Genomic DNA, 24,429 nt, shown 5'->3' with positions numbered 1-24,429 from the left:
GCTAGATTCTTCTCACTCCCCATCCAGTACACACAGAGCACTGTCGATGCATACTAGCTCATCATGCCTTTGTCTTACAGGGTTTGTTTGTTTTGGGGGGGGGGGGGGGGGTTTCGGGTTTACAACCATTTTAACTACCATGTTTAATGCACAAGCCTCAGAGAACTACAAGACCAACTAGAAATGCAATAGATTTAAAACTCAAAGCAGGCAGCCATAGAGCAGGCAGAACAACATTTAGTGTAGTGTCTCTATCACAGACAAAATGTAAGTGACATCAGTGTATTTGGTTAAACAATGTGTAAAAGTTGTAAAAAAAAAAAAAGGCAAGCATGTACAAAAAAATGCTTAATACTTGCCTGACTTGCAGTCTGGACACTCATTCTTTGCGAACTTAAAGACCTCCGGTCATTGAAAATCGACTGCATCCAACAAACTTCCGGGTGTATCAGATGCCTGGTTACCCTCTGCGTGCTTTGGTTCCATCGGTTGACCCCAACATCACTACTTTGTCCTATAGTGATGTAGGGGATGGGCGATAGAACCATACCATGCAGAGGGGTACCAGGCATCAGACATTCACAGAAATGAGATGCTAAAGCTTTTTCAGCTATCGTAGCTTTACAATAGGAACTGATGGAACAGAAAGGGAGTAATTATATTATTTCAGGCTATCCTTTTCTACAATTTTTTTTAACTACTGACAGATCACTTTAAATCCTAAGTCCTATATAAATTATAAAGCATGCTCTTGAATGGTAGTAAACCAAGTTAATAAATGAAAACAAGACATTTAGTTTAACTTCTAGTTTAAGATACATCAACCTCAATATCTAGTGTGTGCAGTGGAAATCTCAATGAACATATGCGGCACTAGTAAACCATTTGTAAGAAGGGAGCTCCCATGGAAATTCAATATTCTTGTTTCTTAGTAATACGAATAGAGTAACACTGATAGAATGAGTTAGAATGAGTTAGAATGAGTATTATATAACCACCTATGAGTGCATTTCTCGAGAAACAAGGTATTGAACCAAATTCACTAATTAATTGTGCCATTGTGTGGAAATCCTTAGGTCATCAGTGTGAACTCTTTTTGGAAAGATCTAGTGTGCAATTAATCCCTGAGTCTGAAAGCCATCTCACTTGTGATGTCACTTTGCGTCTGTCTCTGCATCCAGCTGACATCGGAGGCTGAAATAGAGTATGCTTTCATCCCCCTTTGTACAATGGGAACACCCATTTAGCCTTTCTTAAAAGGCTGTGCCTCTTCTCATCTAAAGTGTCAGTTGCAGCTCACACAAGGTACAGCAGATACAGGAAAGCTATCTGCTCATTCTCCATTTGTTTTCTGTATCTACATACTAAAGTTGATTGGCTTTAGAACACTAAAGCTCCTGAGGGGACCATGTCTACCTTTGGATACAGGCGAGAGATCAGTAAATATGAAGATATTGATGAAGATGAGCTGCTGGCTTCTCTCTCACCAGAGGAGCTTCAGGAGCTGGAAAGGGAATTGGATGATATCGAACCAAATCAAAACCTTCCTGTTGGAATGAGGCAAAAAAGTTTAACGGAAAAGTCTCCAACAGTAAACTTCAGCAGAGAAGCCCTAATGGCTTATTGGGAAAAGGAAACGAAAAAGCTACTAGAAAAAGAAATTGGCGCATGTGCTCAGGTAAGTTTCCATTCCCATTTTATTGTGCCAGTTAAAAAGTTGAATGTATGCATGTTTTCATCTTTTATGTAGCAAATAGTACTATAAACATCTATTATTTATTTGTCTGTTATTAAAAAAGGGATACGAGAGTGTTTATAACTCATAGGCTTATTTTAGAAAGAATATAAAGAGCATCAGTCATGGGCAAATAGCTATAACTGCCAATCAAGATTTCACATTTACTCCGTTAGAGCATGGCGGCAATACAATTCACATAAATAAGAAAGAAGTGTATGAAAAGTATTCCTAGCTCTTTGTCCTACTTACCATAAATGCATTTTTGATATATTACAAAATACATTTAGTTTTACTATTAACCTCACAAAATATTTAAGTATTGAATTCTGTGTTATGAATATGTACTTCAAAAAGAAAAAAAAAAGAAAAATATGGAGGGTAGAGGTATTGACCAGTACTTGCTTTATATTTTGTGTATTATGTCTAGTTTTTACTATTAACCCAGTTTGGTGGGTGGGGGGTGTTAGCTTCTACCTTTAGCTTGTAAAGTTTTGAAAATAAAAAATAGAAGCTGATTGGTTGCAATGCAGAGCTGCTCCAGATTCTGGTTGTTCCAGTTTTGATAAACACTTACCTTTGTATTCAGGTTTGCATTAAAAATATGCGCTTCGGGAAAACATTTTGAAAAAAATATACAGGGCATAGGTGCAAAAAGGCAGGTCAGCTAATTTGCATTTTTATAGCCCTCGCAGCTTTAGAAACAATTTTGTTTGATACTTGATAATCTGACTCTATGATCTAATCCAGGGGTAGGCAACCCTTTGAGCACAGTGTGCCGAAAAATGTTTTCAAAGAAATTGAGCGTGCCGATTTTATAACGAAAAAATGTCAACTTCACACTCTCAATCACGAAAATGATTTTTTTTAGAAAGTAAATGCTGTAAACTACTTAAGTGGTGAGAAATTAACATCCTGCACTCTCACACCTCAGATCAGCTCTAATTCATGCATCGCCACACCTCAGATCACTGTCCCCCCTGTAAATCTGTTTCACCACTGTAACCCCCTGCACATCTGCCCCACCACTGTGCTACCCTGTATATCTGCCCCACCACTGTAACCCCCTGTACATTTGCCCCACCACTGTAACTTTCTCATCATCTGCCCCACCAATGTAACCCCCTGTACATCTACCCCACCACTGTGCCACCCTGCTCATCTGCCCCACCAATGTACCCCCTTTTTCATCTGCACCACCAATGTACCCCCTTTCTCATCTGCCCCACCAATGTACCATCTTTCTCATCTGCCCCACCACTGTACCTCCCTGCACATCTGCTCCACCGCCATACCCCCATGCTCTTCTGCTCTGCCCCACCTCTGTACCCCCTGCTCCTCTGTCCCACCACTGTAAACCCCTACTCATCTGTCCCACCAATGTACCTCCTTTCTCTTCTGCCCCAACACTGAACCCCCCTGATCATCTTTCCCACCACTGTAACCCCCTATACATCTGCCCCACTACTGTACCACCCTGCTCATATGCCCGACCAATGTACCGACCAATGTACCCCCTTTCTCATTTGGCCCACCAATGTACTGCCTTTCTCATCTGCCCCACCAATGTACCCCCTTTCTCATCTGCCCCACTAATGTACCACCTTTCTAATCTGCCCCACCACTGTAACACCCTGCACATCTGCCCCACCACTGTAACCCCTGCACATCTCCCCCACCACTGTAACCCCTACTCATCTGTCCCACCACTGTACCACCCTGCTCTTCTGTCCCACCACTGTAACCCCCTACTCATCTTCCCCACCAATGTTCTCCCTTTCTTATCTGCCCCACCAATGTTCTCCCTTTCTCATCTGCCCAACCACTGTTCCCCCTTTATCATCTGCCACACCAATGTTCCCCCTTTCTCATCTGCCTCACCAATGTACCTCCCTGCACATCTGCTCCACCACCGTACTCCAATGCTCTTCTGTTTCAACACAGAACCATCTTCTCATCTGTCCTAACAATAAACGTATCTGCTCATCTGCCCCACCACTGTACCTCCTGCACATCTCTCCCACCACTGTACCCCCTGATCTTCTGCCCTGCCCCACCTCTGTACCCCCCTACCCCTCTGCCCTACCGCTGCAACCCCCTGCTCATCTGTCCCACTAATGTACCTCCTTTCTCCTCTGCACCAACACTGAACCCCCCACTCTCATCTTTCCCATCACTCTATCCCACTGCATTTCTGTCCCACCCCTGCACACCCCCTTCTCATCTCTCCCACCTGCAAATTTGCCCCATCACTGTACCCCCTTGCTCTTCTGTCCCACCACTGTAACCCCCCTTCTCACCTGCCCCATCAATGTACACCCTTTTCTCATCTGCCCCACCACTGTACCTTCCTGCACATCTGCTCCACCGCTGTATCCCCATGCTCTTTTGTCTCACTACTGAATCACTTTCTCATATGTCCTAACACTGAACCCATCTGCTCATCTGCCCCCCCCCCCCCCACTGTAACCCGCTTTCTCAACTGCCCCACCTCTGTTCCCCTTGCTATCCTGCCCCACCACTGTAAACCACTGCTCATCTGTAGCACCAATACACCCCCTTTCACATCCGCCCCACTGCTCTACCTCCCTGATTTTCTGTCCCACCACTGAACCCCCTTCTCATTGTCCCCAACACTAAACCCCCCAGTTCATTTGGCCCAACACTGAACCCCTTCTGCCCTTCTGTCCCACTGCTGAACCCCCTTATCATCTCTTCCACCACTGCACCTCCCTGCACATCTGCCCCACTGCTGTACCCTCCTGTTCATTTTCCCCACTGCTGTACCCTCCTGCTCATCCATGAGATGTGTGATATGCAGAGTGTTGGAAGGAAGCAGAGATGAGACACATCTACCTGTCCTGGCACACTCATCATGTTGCTCTACCTATCGCATCCAGCCGAGGTGCTTGTATGTGATGTATGTGAAGTATGTGATGTATGGGATGTATGGGATGCAGGGCCGCCATTAGGGGAGTACAGCCGTCACAACTGTAAGGGGCCCCGGGGCCTGAGGGGCCCACCCGGGCCAGAAGAAGGCAGGACGGGTGAAGGGTAGCTGTGCATTACAGAAACAAGCTCACAGTTTCTGCTGTTCTCGTGTCACTGAGCTCGGACATCAAGCTCTTTACTGCCACCTCTGGCTACTATGTGTATGTGCACCCCTTGTGTGATTTGTACTTTGTTTCTCAGCAACATGTCAGCTTTGTGAAAACAGGCTGGGACTAGGTAGGAACACCTTCTTTACAAGTAGGGACTGTGAGGGTAAGGGAGGGGGGCTGTTTGTGTACAGTGAGGGGCCAGAGCCTTGTGTGTTTACAGGTTTGTGCATGTAAGGGGCTGCCATATATACAGGTTTGTGTATGTGAGGGGCTGACATATATACAGGTGTGTGTGTGGGGGGAGGGGGCTGACATATAAATACAGATGTGTGGGGGGGCTGACATATATACAGGTGTGTGAGGGGGAATCTGGAATGGATGCGTAATGATGAGCTCAAGTCAGGGGCATTTTCTGAAAAAAGTGGGCCTGTGTGCAGGATCATAAATTGGGCACCCGCAGCTGTAAAAAATGTTTGGGTGTGATTTTCATTGCGCTGAATACTGGCTGTGGCTTAAAGGGACACAGAGTGCCGGGATTCAGTAGTAAGTGACGCAAAGGTTCAGGAATAATTTAAACAAAGTTCCCAGAAGCTCAACAGTAATTCCACAAACTGTCATCTGATTGTGATTTTCTCAATCATACTGAAATCTCTTTTTTCTGAGATTCATAGTAGCAACCAAGCGAGTCATCTTCCTCCAGATGTTGGGTTGGGTTAGCAGGACTGTGATTGGCTTTAGCAATGACAGTCCTCCTGCAAACAGGGACAGCCCCCCTAGAAGAATTGCACCAAATCTCTTCCCCATCACAAAAGCTGACGATCGCAGCTACAGCAAAGTTAGAGAACCAATCAATGTTTCCCATCTTTTACAATGTGTGGGCGCACAGTATCTCCCCCTCAGTGCAGGTGCGGCGCAGGGAATTCTGTAATTGGAATGCATTTTTGTCTCACTGTGACACTTCCCTGCGCTACTCTGCTGATGGGGATGAAGTCGAGTGCTGGCAAAAGAGGCTCCATGCTTAGCCAGCCATCCATGCTCAGCCAGCCATCCATCCATCCATTCATGCTCAGCCAGCCATCTATCCATCCAAACTCAACCAGTCATCCATCCATTCATCCATACTCAGCCAGCCATCCATCCATGCTCAGCCAGCCATCCCTACTCAGCCAGCCATCCATACTCAGCCAGCTATCCATACTCAGCAATACTAATCCATGCTCAGCCATCCATCCCTAATCAGCAATACTCATCCATGCTCATCCATCCCATCCACCCCCATCCATACTCAGCCATACCCAGCCATACTCAGCCATACTCAGCCATACCATCCGTACCCAGCTGTACTCAGCTGTACCCAGCCATACCCGGCTGTACCTAGCCATACTCATTTATGCTCAGTCATCCCATCCATACTCAGCCATCCCCATCCACGGCTCATCCATCCCCATTAATGCTCATCCATGTCACATCAGTTCTCATCCATGCCACATCCATGCCACTAGAGTGCCTCACAAAAGTGTAATAGGTAGTCAAATTAGATTTGACATTTATGCCCCTAAAACACCTGATGGCGCTCCCTGCATGTTGGGCCTCTCTATGTGGACAGGCTGTGTAAAAGTCTCACACATGTGGTATCACTGTACTCAGGAGGAGTATGAGAATCTATTTTGGGATGTAATGTTTGGTATGTACATGCTATGTTTTAGAAATATTGTATAAATGTACAATTTTGTGTATGTGTAAAAAAAATGCTTTTTCATTTTCTTTACACATTTTCCAGAAACTTGTAGAAAAAAATGACATGTTCAAAAAACGAATTATGCCTCATAGATTATATGTTGGGTTGTTTTGTTTCCAAAATGGGGTAATTTTTGGGGCATTTCCATTGTCCTGGTGCTCCAGGGCCTTCAAAAATGTAAGAGGTAGTCAAGAAATTATATGTGCAATTTATGTTCCAAGAACGCCTGACGGTGCTCCCTGCATGTTGGGCCTCTGTATGTGACCAAGCTGTGTAAAAGTCTCACATATGTGGTATCACCATACTCACGAGGAGTAGTAGAATGTGTTTTGGGGTGTAATTTGTGGTATGCATATCCTGTGTGTGAGAAATAACCTGCTAATATAACAATTTTGTGAAAAAAATAGAAAAAATATTTTAAAAAATCTTGATTTTGCAAAAAATTGTGGGAAAAAATGACAACTTAAAAAAACTCACCATGCCTCTTTCTAAATACCTTTGAATGTCTACTTTCCAAAAAGGGGTCATTTGGGTGGCATTTGTACTTTCCTGGCTTGCTAGGGTCTCAAGAAATGAGATAGGCCGTTAGTACATCAGGTGTGATCAATTTTCAGATATTGGCACCATAGCTTGTGGACTCTCTAACTAAAGACCAAATAATATACATTGATTTGGGTTATTTTTTTACCAAAGATATGTAGCAGTATAAATTTTGGCCAAAATCTATGAAGAAAAATTAATAATTTACAAAATTGTATAACAGAAACAAAGAAAAATGAATTTTTTTTACAGAATTTTCTGTCCTTTTTCTTTTATAGTGCAAAAAATAAAAAAAAAACAGCGGTGATTAAAAAACACCAAAAGAAAGCTCTATTTGTGTGAAAAAAGTACAAACATTTCATATAGGTACAGTGTTGCATGACTGAGTAATTGTCATTCAAAATGTGAGAGCACCGAAAGCTGAAAATTGATCTGGTTAGGAAGGGGGCTTAAGTGCCCAGTGGTCAAGTGGTTAAATAAAATTGTTAGCGGTATCCCAATTAAAATATGTATGTCAGCTGTTTTAAAACATCTGATAAGTGGAAACTTTTTTTTTGTACAGAAAGTCCACAGTTGACCTACGTGGATTCCTTGTGCTCAAACAAAGCCCTGCACTTGTCTCTAGTATTTGATTGTTTTCCAAACATGGTAGTTATCAGCGCTTATTATATTGCTTCTAAATATAACCACCATTTAATCTCAGTTCAGGCTTGGGGGTATGATAATATGTTGTTTGCTGCTTGCTGCATTAGTCATCAAGTCTACAGTGTCCTTGACAAATTGTTTTCAGATTCATTCAGTAGCCAAGTATTCAAAACTATGTTCACATTATGCATTAAAAATTGTAACAAAATCATCTAAAAAATGTAGTTTAAGATAGTTTGATAAAAGTATGGGTTTATAGGCTTTAATGTGTAATAAAAAAAGTAGTGCTTTGTGAGTGAAAAAAGCGCAAATAATGTCCAAAATTAGTAAATCTGCACTAAAGACAACCTGATTGCTCTTAGATCTGTACATTTTTAGTAATGTTATATTATTTTTTTACTAGCACTTCCAAATGGGCATTACTGTTTCCACATGCAGCAATAAAAAAAACATTCAAATATTTTGAAACTACAAGTCCTCCAAGTCCCTATTAACACATAACTTTATATTAATAGATTAGAAAATAGTAGTCGTCGGTATTATCCATAAACATGCAATATCCAACCAATCAAAACCTAGTATGGAATTTACTTCACTGTATCTGCTCAATATGTAATATTAAAACAATTGTTTAACCACCTAAGGACTGCTAAACCGGAATATACTACATACAGGCAGCCAGTGTAGCCAAAGTGATGGTATATTGCTGCCTGACTCCCATTTTAAGGAGCACGCATGCCCATTGGTGATCAAATACCACCAAAAGAAAGCTCTGTTTGTGTTAAATAAATTATATAAATTTTACTTGGGTACAGCATTGAATGACTGCGCAATTACCAGTTAAAGTAGTGCAGTGCCGAATAGCAAAAAATGGCCTGGTCAGAAGGGGGTAAAACTTTCAGGAATGGTAAAACATGTTCAAGAACAATCCATTCACACCATATAATAATTACAAAATGATATAACACCTTTATTCAAAGCCATAAAGAAATCAGAAGAAACATACAGTATGTAAAACCATAAAAACACACATATTGGCCAGTTGATAAAGGCAAGAGAACGATGCTTCTGCTCTCTAGAGGTTTGGTGTTACAATATATCATGACAGAACTCAATGTGTCCACCACCCATACCAGTATCCATAACAGATGAAATGTTACATATCAGGATGATACAAATGATACATACCAGGCCCAGTCTTGGCTGGACACCGATTGAGAGCAGAGGCCAGGTACAGAGAAAAACCTGTCCGGTTGTGCTGGTCAAGTGGGCTGCATCTGAGACATACCACTCATTTATGAGTACTGGCATGAGTGTTTAGTCTAATTATGCTGCCCCTCTTAAAGGGGCCTTGGCTGGAGTATGCTGATCAAGCAGTTGACCGAAGGCATGCCTGAAATAAGGAATAAGGAAGATATTTTGTCCTGCATCTCCTACATTGAAATTCATCCCTTACTCCATCTGAATGGGGCATTGTCATTTACCTCTCCTTTTATGTTTGGGTGGAGTTGATGTTATGCATGGACAATGCTAATATTACCATTTCCTGTCGTTGGATTTACCAGCCTTTCGGTGAACACCCAATTTACAACATTATTCCCTGTACTGGTGTTACATAATCTTTGGTTTGAGGTGGTGGTAATCAGTCCTGGTGGGCACCTGAAAAAAGTTATTGTTAACAATACCGGTTTTACATGCATCTCATTAATTCTTACTGAAGCCAGTCTTGTTCCCATAATGCATGGACTTTTAAATGGATCTTTTGCACCAATCCCTTGGTTAATTTGCAACACCTACTGAATTTTGGATATTTATGCTGTTATAGGGGGATTTAATCATTTCCATATGATCCAATGGACATTGGGACCCAGAATATACAGTATTATATTCTTAAAGGCTTTCTTTAGTATTGGACACAATGGGTTCCTGTCATGATATATCGTAACACTCAACATCTAGAGCAGTGTTTCTCAACTCCAGTCCTCAAGGTGCCCCAACAGGTCATGTTTTCAGGATTTCCCTCAGATGAAACGGCTGTGGTAATTACTAAGGCAGTGAAACTGATCAAATCGCATGTGCAAAATAATGGAAAACTTGAAAACATGACCTGTTGGGGCACCTTGAGGACTGGAGTTGAGAAACACTGATCTAGAAAGCATAAGCCTTACCCAGTAGCTTACCCAGTTGCTTGTATCCATTGGCCAATATGTGTGTTTTTATTGTTTTCCATATGTTTTTTTTTTTTTTTTTTTTATGGCTTTAATAAATTTGTTAGCCTTTAGTTCAATGGTTTTTAACGTGAATTATATGTGATGGATCAGAACACAATATTCTAAGTTGGTGAAGTAAAATTTGAAAAATAAAAATATTTTTCAGAAATAAAAAACTGATAATTGGTGTGTATGTATTCACCCCCTTTGTTACGAAGCCCATAAAAAGCTCTGGTGCAACCAATTACCTTCAGAAGTCACATAATTAGTGAAATGATGTCCACCTGTGTGCAATCTAAGTGTCACATGATCTGTCATTATATATACACACCTTTTTGAAAGGCCCCAGAGGCTGCAACAACTCAGAGTTGAGGGAAAGATGGATGGTGCTAAATATAGAGATATTCTTGAGCAAAACCTGTACCACTCAGTGTGTGATTTGAGGCTAGGATGGAGGTTCACCTTCCAGCAGGACAATGACTCCAAACACACTGCTAAAACAACACTTGAGTGGTTTAAGGGGAAACATGTAAATGTGTTGGAATGGCCTAGTCAAAGCCCAGACCTCAATCCAATAGAAAATCTGTGGCCAAACTTAAAGATTGCTGTTCACAGGCGCAAACCATCCAACTTGAAGGAGCTGGAGCAGTTTTGCAAGGAGGAATGGGCAAAAATCCCAGTGGTAAGATGTGGCAAGCTCATAGAGACTTATCCAAAGCGACTTGGAGCTGTGATAGCTGCAAAAGGTGGCTCTGTAAAGTATTGACTTTAGGGGGGTGAATAATTATGCACATTGGCTTTTTCTGTTATTTTGTACTATTTGTTTGCGTCACAATAAAAAAAAAAAATCTTCAAAGTTGTGGACATGTTCTGTAAATTAAATGATGCAAATCTTCAAACAACCCATGTTAATTCCAGGTTGCGAGGCAACAAAACACGAAAGAAATGACAAGGGGTGAATACTTTTGCAAGGCACAGTAAAAATTTTGTCATTATTGTGTGGTTTCACTGGATATTCCAAACATGTTTTAACAACATTTTCATATTACATATTGAGTGGATACAATATAGTAGAGACTAAGCCAGGTTTTCTTTTTTGGCTGGATACAGCAGCAAAATATTACAAATACTACAGAATTTGCATTTCAAAAACATGTATTCAGGAGCTGGTTGTAACGTAAATAAAAATATAATGGTTTTTGATTAATTTTATTTTTATTCATTGACTTTATACATTTTTAAACTGTTGTTCTACAGCTTTTTCTACATATATACAATAATGCACATTTAATAAGTGACAAGATTTTCAACGTAGTATGAGTTATTTAAAAAAACAGACAGTAGAAAAGTATGTTTTGTGGCTCCCTTTGCCTAATAGAAATGTCATACTTGTGTTTCTACAAATTAAAAAATAATTTATTATACAACTGGGTTATTCCTTTGTTTGTGGATACATTATTTAATTAAGTAAATAAATAAATAAGTAAAGTGTGGATGGATAAAACATTTAACTACAATGGGATTTCCTTACCCTTGACAGATCGTGAAAACTAAAATCATTTAATTTAATTATATTTGTTTTTGTGGTTTCATTTTATTTTTATTTTTTGGCTTTTTACATTTTTAAACTGTTGTCCTATATATTTTTATACCTATATACAATAATGCACATTTAATAAGTTCCAAAGTTTCCAGAGCAGTATGGGTTCCATAATCAGATTCCTAAGACCACTAAGGACAATTTCATGCTCCTAACTTTGTGGGAACAGTTTGGGGATGGCCCCTTCCTGTTCCAACATGACTATGCACCAGACATGAATACACAAAGACATGGATGAGTGAGTTTGGGGTGGAGGAACTTGACTGGCCTGCACAGAGTTCTGACCTCATCCCAATAGAACACCTTTGGGATGAATTAGAGCAGAGACTGTGAGGCGGGCCTTCTCTTCAACATCAGTGCCTGACCTCACAAATGCACTTCTGCAAGAATGGTCAAGCATTCCTATAGACACACTCCTAAACCTTGTGGACAGCCTTCCCAGAAGAGTTGAAGCTGTTATTGCTTCAAAGGGTGGGCCAACTCAATATTGAACCCTATGGACTATGACTGGGATGCCATTAAAATGTATGCACGTGTAACGGCAGGCATCCCAATATATTTGGTAATATAGTGTAGATTGAGCTTTATGCAATGGTTGGATAGAAGGCTATATAATATTCCCATGCATTATTGCAGATTTACCTAACAGAAAAAAAAAAAGAAAAACTGGTTTCAATATGTTTTATTATTGACCATATAAAGCAAACTAAGAAAATATGTACAAAGCCAATATATAAATGTAGAAAAATATACATACTTGTGTTTCTAGAAAAAAATGGATGGATAGATCATTTAACTATCATTAGATTTTCTTACTTTGTCAGATCATGAAAACTAAAACCATTTAACTAAATTATATTTGTTTTTACAGAATCCTAAGGAGGAGGAAGATGATGAAATCGAAGAAGATGACTTTACAGGAAGCAACAGTGAAGTATCAGAGGAGGTTTATACAGAAGAAGATGAGGATGAGGAAGTAGATAGAGAAGAAGAAGAAGAAGAAGAAGAAGAAGAAGAAGAAGAAGAAGAAGAGGAAGAAGAAGAAGAAAAAGAAAAAAAGGACAAAAAAGAAGAAGATGAAAGTGACCTTGAAGAGAGTGACAGGGATGTTAAAGAAGAGGTGGTGTGTAGCAAAATTGAACAGCAGCAAGCCATAAAAATTCCTATAAAAACACCTGCTATAAAATGCAATGGAGTTTCTTTGGATAAACCAACTTGCAATGGATTCAGTGGAAGTGGTGAAAAATACAGCAGACACACAGAACATACTGGTAACAGTAAAGCATTGCCTGGCCCTGTCCTCTCAAACCCAACCGTTATTGAGGAAGCACTTGAAAATATTAAAATCAATGATCCCGACACTACTGAAATAAACCTCAATAACATTGAGAATACGACAGCTGATACTTTAATTGCATTTTCAGAAGCTCTGAAAAATAATACCAGTGTTAAAATATTTAGTTTAGCAAACACTCATGCTGATGACAATGTGGCATTAGCTATCGCTAACATGTTGAGGGTTAATAGAAGTATCACGTGTTTAAACATAGAATCAAACTTTATCACAGGGAAAGGAATATTGGCCATTATGAGAGCTCTTCAGTATTCCAACAATATCTTGACAGAACTGAGATTTCACAATCAAAGGCACATCATGGGAAGTCAAGTGGAAATGGAAATAGTGAAATTACTAAAAGATAATACAAGTGTTGTCAAACTAGGTTATCACTTTGAGCTTCCAGGACCACGTATGTCTATGACAAGCATACTTACTAGAAACATGGACAAACAGAGACAGAAAAGAATGCAGGAACAAAAGGAATCTGGTTATGATCCTTCATCTAACTTAAGGACCAAGACATGGCAGAGAGGAACTCCAGGGGCTTCCCCTTGTCCTTCTCCCAAGAGTTCACCATGGTCATCACCAAAAGCAACTAGAAAAGTTCAGGCTACCATAACTTTAGCCCCTCCTCCACCTCCCCCACCACCCCCACCACCTCCTCCACCTCCTCCACCTGCCCCTCCATTATTGCAAGTTGTTCAGGAAAAAAAGGCTCCCACAAGGAATATTGCTGAAGTCATTAAGCAGCATGAAAGATCAGCAAAGAAAATTCAAAATGGACAGATAAAAACAAAGGGAAAAAAGAGTAAAAAAGAACAAAACAATATACTAAAAGAAATAAAAAATTCTCTAAGATCAATTTCAGAAAAGAAAGTGGAAGAGGGTTCTAGACCATCTACACCCCAAAAATCGGCACATGATGACCTTATGGAAGCTATCCGAGGAAGCAATATAAGACAGTTGAGGAAGGTATGTTTAATAATATTTCCAAATAGGTTTTACAGTATATGTGCCAGTACATGCAGTTTTTTTTCCTGTTAACTGCTTTTCTGACTTTGAAATTTCTAGCCATACTGAACAGTTTTTGCAGAATGATCCAGAATTGTTAAAATATGTGGTCTCATGCATAATGCCTTATTAAATAAGTATATATAGGATTACACTAACAATGATGTAATGATCATCAATGTAACTCTCAAAAATCAATAAAGCCAAAGCAAATACTTATATACTGTAGTTATGATTGCCAATTAATTAAGTCAACTCAGTATAGCTAAAGCAATGCACATATTTAATTGCGTTTAAATATAAAGCAGAGATGCAATTTACTTACAAAGTTAGTACTTTGACTTTATAATTTTACAGTTGTTTGATGAAGATCATTATGCTGTTTGTAAGATTACAAGTTACATTCAATCACCACTCAGATCTAAACTTGTCTTATGCTAGGTTCACATATGTGCATAATTGCACGTGTTCCTGACCCAAACAGAGGCATATTGCTTTTTAGCAGATGCGCAGAGGTGCCATTAATTCTTAGTGGGACCCCCATGCATTGGCACCCACGCACCTTTTGGCACCATGCAGTTCCGTGCGGTGGGTTCTTAAAAACAGGTCAGGAACTTCTTCCCCTGCAATTCTCATGGGTACAGCAGCCTATTCAAATGAATGGGCTGCTGTACCCATCATGTGTACATGCATATGCACATATGTGAACCTAACCTAAGAAGTAGCAATGTGATTACTGATACAGGAAATAGAGGGGGAGAAAAAATGTAGGTATGGTACCAGGTAGGTGACTGTAATAATGGCTAGAATTAGGTTGAGGTTGGCTCCAGGGAATGTTGCATGAGCCATTACATAGTCAGCATAATGTAAACTGTAATAGCAGAGATGAAAGACAGGTTAAGAAGATTTGTTTGAAGCCAAGACAGCAAGAAGAATGTAACCAGGTGCATAGAGGAACTGCCAGTTCAGAACCAGGAGTAACATCACGGTCAGATCAGGGCAGCCTGGGTCAGGTAACCAGATCAAACATTCATAGGAAACAGGATAGTTGAAGATCATTTGTGTGGGCAGTTGTGAGTTGAAATAGTCTGATGTGTTAGGGTGTTTCATTGCATGCTCATCTGAATATGCCCACCTGGCATGCAAGTGCCTTTATAATGTCAGCACATGAGTGCTTCTGCTGGCTATTCTTCTTTGGAGTAAACATAAAGACATTCTGCAACACCAAATCGTCTTTTTTCTGTGTTGTAAGCTGTAACTTTGTTTACTATCCTCTAGTAGGCCATTATTATTATTATTATTCAGGATTTATATAACGTCAACAGTTTGTGCAACGCTACACAATGTAAAGGGAGACACTACACCAACAGTACAATTCAAAACAAGAGGGTTAGAGCAGTACTGCTCCTGCGAGTTTACAATCTAATAGGTAGAGGTTGGTGAAACAAAAGGTAGGGACTGCAAGGGATGAACTGATGAGGTGAATAGAAGATTTGGTTGTTAGCTGAAGTCAGGACAGGCTTCCCTGAAGAGATGAGTTGTCAGGGATCGCCTAAAAGTGGACAGAGTAGGAGATAACCTGACAGATTAGGGTTGTGGGTTCCAGAGGATGGGGGAGACTCTGGAGAAGTCCTGGAGACGAGCATGGGAGGAGGAGACAAGGGAGCGGGGAGGACAGTTTGGGTGATATTTGGAGATAAGATTGGTGATGTAGCTCGGGGCAAAATTGTGAACCACTTTGTACGTTATTGTTAGTGTTTTGAATTTTATTTGTTGGGCAATGGGAAGCCAGTGGAGGGATTGACAGAGAGGAGTGGCAGACACTGAACAGTTGGTAAGGTGGATGAATCTGGCAGTAGCATTCATGATAGACTGAAGAGGTGATAGCTTGCGGGGAGGTAGGCCAATGAGGAGGAAGTTACAATAGTCAAGGCAAGAGATAACGAGGGAGTGAATAAGTTGCTTAGTGGTGTCAACGGTTAGTAGTGCCAATTTTGGTAAAGCAAAGCTTATTATGCAGGCATGTTCTGCAGTTACCGCTATCAAGAGGTCGGTTTTTATCTACATGTAGAAGCCACTGGAACGAGCGCATTTAGACAGGAAGTGTCTGAAAATGGAGAACAGCAGGACTTCTATATTTTGTTTTTTAAATGGCCGTTTATGGTGCCCTAAAGTGGAAGTTTTGCTCCCCCTCCCCTTTACACTTGGCACATTATTTTGGGGGGGCAAGTACCTGATTTTGACAGGTACCTGCTCCCCCACTTTTGGTCAGATTGGTGCAGCGAGCTGAGCAGACGTTTGCCCCCCTCCTTTTACTGCAGCCTTCTGGGACACATCAAATCACATGACAAGACTGCGGGACCAATCACATAGTGCTGCACAGCTTGTGCATGTGCAGTTGGAAACCATCTGAAGCTGCTAGGCTTTACTGTCAGTTTTCCTTAGTGTAGATGCCAGTGCCTGCACCCAAAGCCGATGGAAGAATCAGTTCGGGTAAAGACATTGCTGGATCCAGGCAGGTAAGCATCCTTATATTAAAAGTCAGCAGCTACAGTATTTGTAGCTGCTGACTCTACATTTTTTTGAAAGACTGAAGCTCCTCTTTAACATACTAAATGTAATGTAGCTTTTAGACCTAACTTAAGTCAGTCAGACCAGCCAGGCAAGTATACCAGCAACAGGAATGCTACACACTCAGATGCAAAATAATCTTCCTTTATTTAAAGCGGGAGTCCGCCGGGACTCCGCGTTTTTTTTTTTTTTTTAAAAGCCAGCAGCTACAAATACTGCAGCTGCTGACTTTTAAAATAGTGACACTTACCTGTCCAGCGCGCCCGCGATGTCGCCACCCGAAGCCGATCTCTAGATCGTATCTCGGGTCCTGCCGCCACCATCTTGGGTATGGGAATCAGGAAATGGAGCCTTTCGGCTTCATTTCCCAGTTCCCTACTGTGCATGCGCGAGTCGCGCTGTGCAATAAGGACGGTCCCCGCTGCCTCTGGGATCTGTGTGTTTCCCAGCAGGCAGCGGGGCACTTGCGGAAAGGGACGGGCACTTGCGGAAAGGGGCGTAATCTACGCCCCTTTCCGGAGAGAGCTATCCGGGAAGTGGGTGCAGTTACCTGGATTATCCAGGTAACTGCACCCCCCTCCCCCCTGAAAGGTGCCAATTGTGGCGCCGGAGGGGGGGAGGATTCCGATGAGCAGAAGGTCCACTTTAGGGTGGACCTCCGCTTTAAATAGTCAACATGAGTGTCATGAGTTCTAGTCTGACGTGGTTTGCGCTAGGGACAGCAATTTCTCACTAAAAAACACAAAAGACTGTGCCTAGCGTGAAATATGTCAGATTAGAACTTTCCCCTGCTGGCTATTGTAATAAAGGAAAATTATTTTGCATCTTGGTTTAACCACATGCCGACCGGCCATAGCTGGAAGACGGCTACAGCGCGGTTGTGTTTTTTTAGGTGGACGTCCATGGACGTCCTCCCAGAATCTTGCTCCCACACACCCCCTGGGGTGCGCGCCCGAGAATATGGATCAAGATAAACGGCCGCTGATAGTGGCTGTTTACCATGTGAACGCTCCGCCAAATGACGGAGTGATCACTTGTAAACAAACCGGCGTTACGTCATGACGCCGGTTCCTCCCTCCCCTCTCTGTACCGATCGGTACAGTGAGAGGGGGAGAGATGGCAGCAGCGCTGTGGGCACTACACAACCAGCCCACAGCGCTGCTGCCATCTCTCCCCCTCTCACTGTACCGAAGTGACAATAATCTGCAGTACTCTGCCCATACTCTGCAACACTGTGCAATACTCTGCCAATACTCTGCAACACTGTGCAATACTCTGCAATACTCTGCCAATACTCTGCCAATACTCTGCCAATACTCAGACAATACTCAGACAATACTCTGCAATACATTTTAAAAGAAACAAAGAATTTTTTTTTAACCAAATTTTCAGTCTTTTTTGAATAATAGCGCAAAAAATAAAAAAACAAGCGGTGATTAAATATCACCAAAAGAAGCTCTATTTTTGTGAAAAAAAAGGACAAAAATTTGGGTACAGTTTTGCATGACTGAGTCGTTGTCATTTAAAGTGTGAGAGCACCGAAAGCTGAAAATTGGTCTGGTTAGGAAGTGGATTTAAGTGCCCAGTGGTCAAGTGGTTAAAGCATTCCTGTGTACAATTGATTATTTTGGTGGAGCCGAGCCGAGCCAGCACCTGAGATGTGAATGTGGCATGCGGAGCATGATCTCACCTCGAGCGACATGTGAAATATTAGACCAGCAAGGCAACTAACATTTTCAGGAGGCTATGCCCGCAGCCCCCATATTTCTCTCATGACAGATGCAATTTAATGTAATTTAAGAAAGAAACTATTGACATAATGACACCTTGTATTTTTACTTCAATCATAGATTGCATTTCATTTTTCCATTTGTGCAAACTAGTCATAGCAAATGTATGTGGTTTTAGAAAGAATCTTAGGAAAGGCATTCATCTATGTGACTATGAAAGCATCTGCTGAGTGAATGGATGGACAACTACTGGCAGTCTGCCTGTCCTAGGAATGCAATGTATGTGTGGGCATAATATCAAAAATCATAATCTGTACTTATTTCCATACATGCTAGCGGTCATGGGAAATGTAGTCTGGCAGCTGTGTGCATCTTACAGCACATTGGCATGCAGGTGGTGCCATCATCTTCTACTAGCTTTTCAAAAATTCATAGATGTGCTCCAGGCAGTAGCCATACATGTAAATAATTTTTCCTACAAAGTGGGAACAGTGGAACAAAAATAGTATGGCTTTCAAAGTTGTTCTAAAGGTATTAAACATGCTATGCATTTAGATAAGACAGTTTAAATGTACCTTACAGGATATTTTTTTCTGCAAAACTGTATTCTAATCATAGCGCTCACGCACACAGGACGTTTTTTACAGATGCTGTTAGGGGCGTCTGCGTTTTTTTTTTAACTCCCTCTGAACGCCACTCCATGTTAGCCTATGTGTCCATGCACACATAAACTTTCAGAAGCATAAGCGTTTAGGCCTCATGTACACTGCTGCTTGTTAACCACTTGCCGACCGCCTCACGCCGATGTACGTCGGCAGAATGGCACGGGCAGGCATAAGCACGTACATGTACGTGATTTGCCTCCCGCGGGTCGGGGGCCCGATCGGGCCCCCGCCCGGTGCCTGCGGCGGTCGGTTTTCGTTCGGGAGCGATCCCGGACGAGGGGACGGCCATTCATTCATGGCCACCCCCTCGCGATCGCTCCCGACGAATGGAAATCCCCGGTGACATCACTTCCTCTCCTGTAATGTAAACACAGGAGAGGAAGTGATGTATTCTCTCCTCCGTGTCGGTATTTTTCGTTCCGACACGGAGGAGAGCGGATCAGTGAGTTGCACCAACACATCCCACACACAGTAGAACATGCCAGGCACACTCACACCCCCCCTTTACCCCCCGATCACCCCCCCAATTACCCCTGCCCCCCCAGTCACAGTGACACCAATGTCATTTTTTTTTTTTTTTTTTTTTTTTTGCATTGGTGTCATTTGTGACTGTAATAACTGTTAGGGCAGTTAGGGTTAGCCCCCTTTAGTTCTAATGTACCCCCCTAACCCCCCCAATAAAGGTTTAACCCCGTGATCACCCCCCGTCGCCAGTGTCACTAAGGCTGGGTTCACATTGCAGCGGTTTATGAGAACGAATGTGATTCGCACCGCACTGCAGTGCAAATCACATCCGATCTCTGTGCGATTCGAGTTCAGCCATTCGCCGCACCCGCCGCACCCGCCACACCCGCCGCACCCGCCGCAAATTCGCACGGGACCCTTTTTTTGGCCCGCAGCAGAATCGGATCGCATGGGTGTTCACACCATGCGATCCGAGTTTGCAGATCGCACTGCGATATGCGAACTGATCTGGGGGTGTCAGTAACATTTCACTGACACTCCCAGCAGTTCGCATAGGGCAGTGTGAACTGCCGCCGGGAGGCATGCGATGCGGGAACCCGCCGCGGATTCGCGGCGTTTCCGCATCGCTCCAGTGTGAACCCAGCCTAATAAGCGATCATTTTTCTGATCGCCGTATTAGTGTCACAGGTGACGCTAGTTAGGCAGGTAGGTATTTAGGTTCGCCGCAGCTTTTTATAGCGCTAGGGACCCCCATATACTACCGCATAAAGCCCCCTGATTGCCCCCTAGTTAACCCTTTCACCAGTGATCACCATATAACTGTTACAGGTGACGCTGGTTGGTTAGTTATTTTTTTATAGTTTCAGGGCACCCGCCATTTATTACCTAATAAAGGTTTAACCCCCTGATCACCCGGCAGGTGTCATTTGTGACTAATAACTGTTAGGGCAGTTAGGGTTAGCCCCCTTTAGTTCTAAGGTACCCCCCTAACCCCCCCAATAAAGGTTTAACCCCGTGATCACCCCCCGTCGCCAGTGTCACTAAGGCTGGGTTCACATTGCAGCGGTTTATGAGAACGGATGTGATTCGCACCGCACTGCAGTGCAAATCACATCCGATCTCTGTGCGATTCGAGTTCAGCTATACAGATAGTATGGCTGAATTCGTGTCGCACCCGCCGCACCCGCCGCAAACTCGCACGGGACCCTTTTTTTGGTCCGCAGCAGAATCGGATCGCATGGGTGTTCACACCATGCGATCCAAGTTTGCAGATCGCACTGCGATATGCGAACTGATCTGGGGGTGTCATTAACATTTCACTGACACTCCCAGCAGTTCGCATAGGGCAGTGTGAACTGCCGCCGGGAGGCATGCGATGCGGGAACCCGCCGCGCATTCGTGGCGTTCCCGCATCGCTCCAGTGTGAACCCAGCCTAATAAGCGATCGTTTTTCTGATCGCTGTATTAGTGTCACAGGTGACGCTAGTTAGGCAGGTAGGTATTTAGGTTCGCCGCAGCTTTTTATAGCGCCAGGGACCCCCATATACTACCGCATAAAGCCCCCTGATTGCCCCCTAGTTAACCCTTTCACCAGTGATCACCATATAACTGTTACAGGTGACGCTGGTTGGTTAGTTATTTTTTTATAGTTTCAGGGCACCCGCCATTTATTACCTAGTCTCACTAGTGTACCCCTAAATTTAGGGGTGTCTACTTTCTAAAATGGGGTCATTTGGGGGGGGGGGGTTTGTGCCATCTTGGCATTTTATGGCCTTCAAAACTGTAACGCCCTTAGAAAGCCTGAAGGCGGTGCTTGGTTTTTGGGGCCCCGTACGCGGCTAGGCTCCCAAAAAGTCCCACATATGTGGTATCCCCGTACTCAGGAGAAGCAGCAGAATTTATTTTGGGGTGTCATTTCACATATGCCCATGGCATGCGTGAGCAATATATCATTTAGTGACAACTTTGTGAAAAAAAAAAAAAGTTTGTAATTTTCCCGCAACTTGTGGCAAAATATAAAATATTCCATGGACTCAACATGCCTCTCAGCAAATAGCTTGGGGTGTCTACTTTCTAAAATGGGGTCATTTGTGGGGGTTTTGTGCCATCTTGGCATTTTATGGCCTTCAAAACTGTAATAGGTAGTGAGAAGTGAACTCAAAAAATTACGCCCTTAGAAAGCCTGAAGGCGGTGCTTGGTTTTCGGGGCCCCGTACGCGGCTAGGCTCCCAAAAAGTCCCACATATGTGGTATCCCCGTACTCAGGAGAAGCAGCAGAATTTATTTTGGGGTGTCATTTCACATATGCCCATGGCATGCATGAGCAATATATCATTTAGTGACAACTTTGTGAAAAAAAAAAAAAAAAAAAAAAAGTTTGTAATTTTCCCGCAACTTGTGGCAAAATATAAAATATTCCATGGACTCAACATGCCTCTCAGCAAATAGCTTGGGGTGTCTACTTTCTAAAATGGGGTCATTTGTGGGGGTTTTGTGCCATCTTGGCATTTTATGGCCTTCAAAACTGTAATAGGTAGTGAGGCGTGAAATCAAAAATTTACGCCCTTAGAAAGCCTGAAGGCGGTGCTTGGTTTTCGGGGCCCTGTACGCGGCTAGGCTCCCAAAAAGTCCCACATATGTGGTATCCCCGTACTCAGGAGAAGCAGCAGAATTTATTTTGGGGTGTCATTTCACATACGCCCATAGCATGTGTGAGCAATATATCATTTAGTGACAACTTTGTGTAAAAAAAAAAAAAAAATTTTTTTTTTGTCATTATTCAATCGCTTGAGGCAAAAAAATAAAATATTCAATGGGCTCAACATGCCTCTTATCAATTTCCTTAGGGGGTCTACTTTCCAAAATGGGGTCATTTGGGGGGGTTTTGTACTGCCCTGTCATTTTAGCACCTCAAGAAATGAGATAGGCAGTCGTAAACTAAAAGCTGCGTAAATTCCAGAAAACGTACCTTAGTTTGTAGATGTGACAACTTTTGCGCAAACCAATAAATATACAATTATTGACTTTTTTTTTACCAAAGACATGTGGCTGAATACATTTTGGCCTAAATGTATGACTAAAATTGAGTTTATTGGATTTTTCTAATAACAAAAAGTAGAAAATATCATTTTTTTTCAAAATTTGCGGTCTTTTTACGTTTATATCGCAAAAAATAAAAATCGCAGAGGCAATCAAATACCATCAAAAGAAAGCTCTATTTGTGGGAAGAAAAGGACGCAAATTTTGTTTGGGTACAACATTGCATGACCGCGCAATTACCAGTTAAAGCAGCGCAGTGCCAAAGTGTAAAAAGACCTCTGGTCATTTACCAGCAAAATGGTCCGGTCTGAAAGTGGTTAACCGTCATTCAGAGGCAGTTGGATGCTTTTTCCAGCTTCCCCCGAACTCACCCAATGTTAGCTTATGTGTACACAGGCTCGTTTACTGCCATTTTTAGGCAGTTGCATTTAGAGGCTTTTCTTTGAAGGCAAAAAAATTAGTTCAGACGCCGACTTTTCTGACGTTTCAGACGCCAGACTGACGTGGTACCGGTATTTTCGATGAGGAAGCATTTTTAAAGGTGCCCTATTTTTTTTCAAAATTTACAAATGATAAAAAAAAATAGGAAAACAGCCAGATATTAAATTGGAAAAAAAATAGGGCACCTTTAAAAACGCTTGTAAACGAAAACGCGCCTAAACGCCGGTACCACGTTTAAGCCCCATACACACTATCAGTTTCTCTGCTGAGTTTTACCTTTAGGTTTACCAAAACCAAGTAGTACAAGGGCCTGCCTGATTGCATACAAATTGAAACTCCTAAGGTTTGACCTCATATTATATGGTTTTGGTAAATCTGAAGGAAAAACTCAGCAGAAAAACTGATAGTGTGTATGGGGATTAAGGCGTGTTTTAGTTTAGAAGCGTTTTTTAAAGGTGCCCTATTTTTTTCCCATTACAAAACTTAAAAATGATAAAAAAAATTACAAAAAACACTAAAAAAGTTTTTTTAAAAACTTGTAATTGCTTGCAATGCTTGATAGACCAATCAATATATCCCTAATGAGCCTTTGATCCAATTCAATACACCACTAGCATTTCTGTAAGCTGAAATAGAATGGCTGAAATAGTTAATAAATACTGTTTTTTTGTGCTTTGGGATCTGCTGACGTTATCTTAAATAAACTTTCCTAGACGCAAACGCAGCTAAACGTGACTAAACGTGGCTTAACTGGCATTTTCAAATGCCGGTTTCAAGGTGCCAAGAAAAACGTTCAGAAGAGGTTGCCTGAGCATCCCGTGTACATTAGGCCTAGGCCAGTAGAAAAAAACGACAGCCTGTGCATCCAGGAGCAGAGGCTGTTGAGCTGTAAAAGTGAAAACATGCCAAAAAAATTGCTGCTAAATGCGGCTAAACGTTTGGCGTTTTTTTAGGCGTTTTTACATTATAGATAGTGTTTTTACTGAAAAAAAATGCGGAAAAACACCCATATACGCTCATAAATGCTATTCAAAAATGCAGCTAACAGCATGTTTTTAACACTGCTTTTTTCTGGGAGCAGCGCTGCCGTTCTTTAAACGTCCTGTGTGCATGAGGCCTATATATGAAAAGGTGTGACAGGAAAACTGCTATCCTTGGGGGGCCTTCCATTGAGTATTTCTCAGCAGACCTATCCTAGATAGCTTTTTAGCAATCAGTGTAATAAGTGCTTGTTTATTTTACAGGTGGATATACCTGGAACACTTCGGTAAAGTCCCTGTTTGCTGTAAAAGCTGAACACAAGAAGCTTTGCCGAATTATCTGCTATTTGTTAAACATGTGTAAGCAAGCAAAGTACACTCCTCAACAAGCTGAAACATTTTAACCCTAAGCAACTGCAAGGAAAAATAAATTATATGTAAATACTGATTAACTTTTATTTTCTTTTTTAATTTTTTTTTTGGTTTTGTTATCTATAGTATAAAGGTATATTTATCTACATTTAAAGATGATCACAATGAGCCTTGTGTTTTGCACTGAAATGTTTTGTTTCTTTGGTTTGTATTTTTTATGACTCCAATAAAAGTTGTACAATTCAAT

At 41.9% G+C, this 24,429-nt stretch overlaps 1 protein-coding gene across 1 annotated transcript; it reads left to right on the top strand.

Annotated features, from left to right (window-relative positions):
* The first annotated feature begins 1,270 nt into the window (after positions 1–1,270).
* On the top strand, positions 1,271–24,428 carry LMOD2 (leiomodin 2). Its single transcript, XM_077473364.1, has 3 exons — positions 1,271–1,678; positions 12,441–13,880; positions 24,075–24,428. The coding sequence occupies exons 1-3, from the start codon at positions 1,409–1,411 to the stop codon at positions 24,099–24,101; spliced, it is 1,737 nt and encodes a 578-aa protein (XP_077329490.1). The 5' UTR covers positions 1,271–1,408; the 3' UTR covers positions 24,102–24,428.
* The last annotated feature ends 1 nt before the right edge of the window (position 24,429 follows it).

This window comes from Lithobates pipiens, unplaced genomic scaffold (assembly GCF_037356315.1).
Source record: "Lithobates pipiens isolate NorthernLeopardFrog02 unplaced genomic scaffold, aLitPip1_a1.2 Scaffold_8, whole genome shotgun sequence".
In the NCBI taxonomy this organism is placed as follows: domain Eukaryota; kingdom Metazoa; phylum Chordata; class Amphibia; order Anura; family Ranidae; genus Lithobates; species Lithobates pipiens.
This window is presented reverse-complemented; position numbering and strand designations above follow the sequence as displayed.

Excerpts from the sequence above, each read along its gene's own strand:
- LMOD2 (XM_077473364.1), top strand. The coding sequence starts at position 1,409 with ATGTCTACCTTTGGATACAGGCGAGAGATCAGTAAATATGAAGATATT. Across the intron at positions 1,679-12,440 it reads AAATTGGCGCATGTGCTCAG|AATCCTAAGGAGGAGGAAGA; the intron begins GTAAGTTTCCAT and ends TTGTTTTTACAG. Across the intron at positions 13,881-24,074 it reads ATATAAGACAGTTGAGGAAG|GTGGATATACCTGGAACACT; the intron begins GTATGTTTAATA and ends TTTATTTTACAG.